A 7174-nucleotide genomic window follows, 5' to 3' on the forward strand; every position below is an offset into this window, starting at 1 on the left:
GTTGCAACACCCCCATGATACATCTTCAAGGATATGTACATGTACAGCCAAGCACAATCAATAAGAGTGCATCTGAATTCCAAAATCAATCTCCATAATAGTCTATGTGTTCCCTACTGCCAAAGGGGCCCTTTAGAGTAGTGAGAGAAGATCTTCACCCTGAAACCCACAGCGTCCCTTTTCAGCAGGAAGTAGCTAAGAGAATACGCCGTCCCCTTTTCCTTATGACTCAGGGTGAAGTCTCTCTCAGGGAGGAGTGATAGGGAATGGCAAAGGATACACTGACAAAGAAGATTAATCAGAACTGGCTTTGACAAGCACTGTGGCATTTGGACAAGAACAAACTGGGAGGAGGGTAGAGAGAATAGTGCAACAATGAATGAGTGGAAGCCCAAAATCTCTGTAAATGTTTATGAAAATTAATAAAATATAATTATAGAAAAAAAAAACCAAAAAAACACATCAACCCTCCATTGCCCCAGTTACTGTATTAATCCATCTCATCTGGGGTCTTCCTCATCTCCTCCTTCCACATGCCCAAAGTAAGTGAGACAGTACTTAAAAATCCTAGCCTCTAAGGAGAAACCTGGTTTCACCCTCTAAAAGACAGAACTATTTGTTTCCTTGGTGGTCCATGGCATGTTCAAGACTCTTCTCCAGCATCACAACTTGAAGACATCAATTCTTCTCCTGTCATCCTTGTCACTGTCCAGTTCCTGATGCATATCAAGTAATTGCAAAAACCATAGCCTGGATTAAGCACACCTTAGTCTCTAGACTGACATGATTGCTTTCCAGCATTCTGGAGAGGTCCCTGACAGCAGATTTTTCCAACGCAATTAGTCTTTTGATTTTCTGAATTTAATCCATTCCTGGTTTGAAATAATTTAAGATATTTAGTCCCAGGCCTGAGTTGGGCCCTCAGGCCACAAATAAACACCAATAGCATACCAAATTTAGAAATCTACCCTTACCTTGAAAATTATTGCATTGTAACAGCAGTGTGATACAAAGGAAGAACAGAGACACAAGTCACAAAGACTTAGCAGAAGCTAAGGGGCAAGGACCTCTCCCCAGTACTGCCTAAGACAAAAACCTTCCCTGAAGCTGGTACATGGGATTTGGACTTACATTCTCTTAAATTCGAGACAGGCCCCAGTGTGAAGAGACCAGTAACAGTTTATGGTGTAAGACATCATAGAAGTGACTTGTGGCCTAAGCCATCATATCAAGGGGTGGCCGAGGGAGGGAGTTACTGGATCAGTTAGGAGGGTGTGCAAGGAATGCTTACGTAGCAGGAAAAAGGAAGGGACAAGATACACGTGCTTGAGTGGGGGATAGTGAATGTATTGGTTCGTTCTGTAAGGGAAATGTCTTTCATTTGCTCCTTTTCGGTATACTGCTTATCTGTCACATATTATTATAAAACTAAGCATCCAAATTAAGACAGACTAGGAAGAAGGATTGTCCATCCACTTCCAAAATATATCAAGCCTTTGAAAACTCTATCTATAGCAGAGCACTTAAGAGTAGACTAACAGATACTGCAACTGAGGCTGAGCTCTAAAATTTGGAAACACAAAGGAGGAGGAGCAGTTGTAAGCAGAAACTAATGACTAGAATGTGAAAGGTGAGAAGCACGAATGCAGGAAAACTGGAATTTTGAAAAAGAAAGAAATATAATAGCTCTGTCAACCCTTACTCAAGCATATAGCTTCATTCCAAACAGAAGGTCATTTTTTATTACCTACCACCTGTAACTACAAAGTAAGGAAGTCAGGGGCCTTTCCAGCTCTGCTGGCCCTATCGTCATGGGCAGCCTTATGATTTCAGTAGCAATAAAGTCTGAGGAGAACCCTTGGAGAGAAGACCTTCCACCTGGCCAACCAGGAAAGGATCGAGGTTTGGAGAGTTATGGGAATGTCCAAATCCTCTGGGTCTCCATTAAGATTAGTTTCCCAGGCTGGGACTTAGGGTCACATTGAGGGATTTCTATCATTTCCATTCTCACAAGCCCTGACATCATACATACAGCTCCAGACCACAATTTCCTGTAACTACCTCCTGAGCAGTGATTTTTATGAGCTCCTTTTTGCCCCCACCTTGGCATATTATTATTAATTACCAGCAGCTTCAACATCTTTCCATCTGACAAAGTGCAGTACCAACACAGATGAAGCTTCCCAGTTAAAACCCTCTTAGCAAAGTCATAAAACAACAAAGTCCAGGCTCTCTGTCATGCTGCCAACTCAGTCACAGAGAGGGGGAGATGGAGAGCGCCTTCTTGCCCTTGTTAGAAGATCTTCCAGGTGCTAAGTGGGGTCATGAGGTGCATATGTGAGGGCTTTTGAGTTTAATCATCCAAGTCTGATGAAGGGAAAATGGACTAGGAACATCAGGCCAGGGCAGTGCTTTGTCTTGTGGCTTGGTGGAAACACAGTGCCACCACATTAGGTACTGACTGGGTGGGGTGACTGACAGGGGTGGTCATCCAGGTTCAGTCATTTTGTAGTGCTGGGCCTCCACAGTGATGCTGCTGTCAGCTGCTCTCTCATCAGCCCTTGATTCATAGTGTTACCATACACAACCGACCAGCACTGTCTACTCCTGTACAATCCTTGTACTTGGTTGCAAATTTGACTGTTGTGATCAATAGGGTTTTCACTGGAAGTGGAATGGCTTTCAGTCTAGAAACTGCACTGGTTCCAAGTTAGCATCATGGTAAAATGCCAAGCCTCCACAGCATCACAGTAAAATGCAAGCAATCATTGATTGGCACTTGCACAATGAGGTGCTATGCGTGGGAACAGAATCCAGGTCTCCAGCTTGGAAGGCAAGAATTCTACCAGAGAGCCTCCACTGCTCTGATTAGGCCTACAGAATGTGCAAAGTGAGTATTGCAGCTATGTCATTCGATGAGATCTCAGTGAGCAATATACAGACTAGCACAAAGTCAAATATGCAGATGGTCCAGCCACTCACAGGTTCACAGGTTTCAGAGCTTGCCTTGCTCATCACATCTCCCCATCTTTGCCCTTTCCCTCATTACTCCCTATGGCTGAGTCCAAATATCACTTCCTCAGGGAGCCTAATTCCCTGACACAGTCAGTTACTCCCTCTGTGTGCCTGTGCTGTGTAGAGGGTCTTCTAGTAGCCAGTGGGCTTCAGTGAGGACAACCATGTGCGCTGTCTGTCTAGGTCCGAGCTTCTGTCTGTTGAACTGAAACTGCACTGAATTCAAGAAGACACTCCAGGCAGTCTCTTAAGTTGTAAAAAATGGTCGTGCCCAGCAGGGTCAGCATGACCTTTTATTGGGCTGATCGCGAAGTGTAGCCTTTTAATCCCTGAAATTCTGGAGGCTATGTCTTTATTGCCTCAATATGAGGGTGAATAATAAAAGCCTCGTGCTCATCCTCAAGTGTTCTTTGTACATGTAAACATACTACCTTCTCCATGTGGACCTCAATATGGCACAGACACATCAGTACATGCACACACACACTCCCCTGTAACCTTACTCTGCACACACAGCAATAGTCTGGAGTGACTCATGCATCTTCTGTCCATCAACAAAAAAACTGAGGAAACCTCAGGTGTCCTTCTAGTAACTTCAGCACATCTCCCAGAAAGCCCCACAGAAGCAGAGAGGCAAGTTTGTACTAAGCAGTGTTACCACCCTCCCCCCATAAAAGGAGGAGACATAAAATCAGGAGACTGACTTCCCTGAATTCACCTGTTTCATTGCTTTTCTCCCTCTCATGTCACAAACTTGTAAAAGGGCAATTAGTGTTGGCTGATTAAAATGATTAACTCACCCGATGTAAGTGCTGGAGCATCTCCAAGTATCTGCAGAGGGAAAGAGGGTGGAGCCTGTGTTAATCCCCATCCTGAACAAGCCCCAGAGGGGTGATGCCTTGTGTATAAGCTCAAGGCCAAAGGCAGTTGCTTGGGAACTCACACTTTCTCTGAAGATAGTAGTTCCTGCACGATGACATGGGCTCTGGACTGTCCTTCCACCTGTTGGGAGAATCAGAGCAATGAGCAGGGGTGACATCAGTATGGGAAGCAGATGATGTTCTGCTCCATAAGCACAAAGTGGGTGTAAACATCCAGCCACCACACTCAGGCAAATCTACCAGCCCCTTCCCTGGCACTCATTATCTGTGTGATCTTCAACAAGTTATTCCTCATCTGCAAACATAGTAATCAACAGCATCCAAAGGAGAAGGGTGCTGAGATAATGCCCAGCCTGGTCCTTGGCACACTGTCAATGCTCCTAAGAAGGGCTGCACTGCAGGAGAAACCTGGGCTCCTCCCATGTGATTTACTGCCTCTAAAACAATCCACTGAAGGATCAGCTATAGGTTGGATCCAACTCGAAGGCACACAACATCATGATTGTATCTCCTCCAGTGTCATAGGCACTTCCTTACTCACTTCGTCTCACATACTTTGGACATGTTGCAAGGAGAGGCTATTTCTTGAAGAGGGATATCATGCCTGGAAAGGTAGAGGGACAGTGATAAAGAGGAAGATCCTCAACCAGGCAGACTGACACCATGACTGCAGGCATGACCTGGAGGGTATTAGAGATTGTGAGGTTGGCACAAGATAGGACAAGATTCAGATCTGTTGTTCATAGGGTCACCATGAGTCATCCTCAACTGGATGGCACCTAACAATAACAGTGTCTCCCAGCAAACTTCTACATTTTTTCTTTATAAAATGGAATTTAATTTTTTATAAACTGTATTGGGCTTTTCATTCATAGACCTTTTGTTATAACATTAATTACTACTAACGTAATTAATTGTCGACTCAAGCCTTTACTGTATATTGTCTTTTCTTCACAAATCCTACTTGTTAATCTTTGCGCCCCTCTCCCTTCCTGTTAACCCTTTAAAATGGATTCTGTTTGTAAGCAAGTCTTTCTTTAAAAACTCTCAAACTCATTGCTGCCAAGTCAGGACTGACTCAGAACTGATCCTCCGGCAGGTTTTCAGAGGCTGTAAATTGCTCAGGAGGAGATTAACCATCTTTTTCCCAAGGAGCAACTGGTGGATTCCAACTACCCACTATCGGGTCAGCAGTTCATTCCCTACCCACTAGGTTGCCTTTACTTAGCTTTTTATATTTGTAGTCTTATACTATAACTGCTTTTTGTGACTGACTGATGTCACACAAATGTAATCTGTTAAGGATCATGCATGTATTTAACAAATTTGTGAACGATTTTTAGTGGTGCGTAATACTCCATTGTGCAAATGTATCACAAATGTATTTAGCCTTCATCCACTGATATACACTTTGTTTACAGCTCTTTGCTATTTTAAATTTTTATTATCATTTTAAAAATAGCAATATAATTTTTAAAAATAATAAGAATTATTATCTGCTGTAAATATGGGTGTGAGTATACCAGTTTGTGTTGCAGTGCTTATTTCTCTCCACTCCCAGGAATTTATTTTTTTTAAATTTTTTTCTTCTTTTCTTGTTATGTACTGTCAATTCGGATCCAACCTGCACAGGAGGAGATTTCCCCTCCTTCTCCAGCAGAGCATTTGGTGATTCAAACTGAGTGCTTTTGGGATTGCAGCACAACTTCTTGCCACTAGGCCACCAGAGCTCCCCACTCCCAGCAATCTTAAACAACCTGTTTCTCTGTATATGGTGAGTTTTCTTAGCTTTATGCTTCTGAGCATCCTTTTCTCTTCTGCCTGGCTAAACGTCCAGTCATCCTTTAAACCTTAGAGTAAAAGCATTTCCTCCAGGAATCCTTTCTTTATCCTCTACCCTAGAACCAATGGGGCGAGATACTCTCTCTGAGTATTTTCCTCTCATGACCAACCAATAATGTCTCCCCCACAGGGACAGGCCCCAGTACCTGGCACACAGTGAATTCTCTTATGGGTTGAGTAGAAGGAAGGAGGGAAAGAAGAAAGAAGGGACTATTGAATAAGCGGATGAATGTTCACTCTACTTGAGATGTATGAACTCTGCTGGCTGACCTGAAAAGGTAAGACCACTACACTTAAGACTCAGTTTTTTTCATCCGGAATGTGGTGAAAATCAACCCAGCTGCACGCAGGCTGGTCTTCTCAAATGTACCCCTCACTTGAGAGACCTATGCATTCTGTTCTTTCTTCCGTCCTATCTTGGTCTTTCTCAGATCTCACGTGCATTTTAAAATTTTCTAGTCTTTGCTCAAAAGTCATGTCCTTTCCATGGACATTCATACCGACTCTTCTTAAAGAATACTCAAAGACTCTCCAGTTCAAGCTTTTTCAGCCATGGCATTACTTACAGGAAGCTGTATGATGGTGCTGTCCCTGAGTACTGTGGGACAATGAGCAGTATCCCTGGATGCTCATATTATCTCCTCAGATGTGAAAATCACCTACTCTTCAGATATTGCCCTCCAGGGCAAAAATACTGCTCCTAGTCTGACCCTTTATCTTATACTTTTACTTTTAGCAGTGGCACTACATAATGCTATCCATGGACACAGCCAATGTTCAATAAACATCTGAATAAACTAATGGAATGAGGAATGGTGCCAGGCACACAGTAGGTGCTTAATGAATGAGCTCCTTTCCCTAGACAGCCCATCCCTAATAGTTTCCAAGAAATAAAGTGGCGAACTTTCAATTTCTTTCCAAATCTATGAGATTAGAACACAGGAGGGGTCTGAGCTTAGCACATGGTCTGCTGGTGTTCACCTGGTCTCCCACCCCTTGATGCTGCTCCATCTTGACTCAGGGTTGACCTGCTTATTTGCAAAGCCACTGTGGGGCTGAGTGGACATGAGTAGTTTGTTCTTTGCAACAGAGGAACTTTTGCAGAGGCCCTCATGGGAAAAGTCTTCATAAGCAAAATCCTCACCAAGGAAAATGTATTCTGTAGGAACAACTCCCTCCATAGCTTAAGAAACACTGAGGCGGAAATTGTACACAGAGCATTAACTTGTAGAGAAAGATCTCCTGAGATCTGAAGCTCAATTTCTTCTCTGATAAAACGACTACAAAGGACAAGACTGCCAATATTTGGCAGGCTTTAGAACACTTGATCATTCTAATGCAAAACTTATACTTGGACCAGGAGGCAGTCATCAGAACAGAGCAAGGGAAAACTGCATGGTTCAAAATTGGGAAGGGCGTACGCCAGGGATGCATCC

General features: G+C 43.4%; 1 protein-coding gene across 1 annotated transcript in view; it reads right to left on the minus strand.

Moving 5' to 3' along the window:
- Positions 1-7174, minus strand: part of FGD5 (FYVE, RhoGEF and PH domain containing 5) — a 233993-nt gene that overhangs the window by 77711 nt on the left and 149108 nt on the right. Inside the window, exons 3-4 of the mRNA XM_006901054.1 lie at positions 3959-4017; positions 3816-3846 (exon numbers count right to left, since the gene is read on the minus strand). Of these exons, the coding sequence (XP_006901116.1) occupies positions 3816-3846; positions 3959-4017 (90 nt within the window). The remainder of the gene's footprint in view (positions 1-3815; positions 3847-3958; positions 4018-7174) is intronic.

This window comes from Elephantulus edwardii, unplaced genomic scaffold, assembly GCF_000299155.1.
Source record: "Elephantulus edwardii isolate Elephantulus edwardi_28Jun2011 unplaced genomic scaffold, EleEdw1.0 scaffold00306, whole genome shotgun sequence".
Classification (NCBI taxonomy): Eukaryota; Metazoa; Chordata; class Mammalia; order Macroscelidea; family Macroscelididae; genus Elephantulus; species Elephantulus edwardii.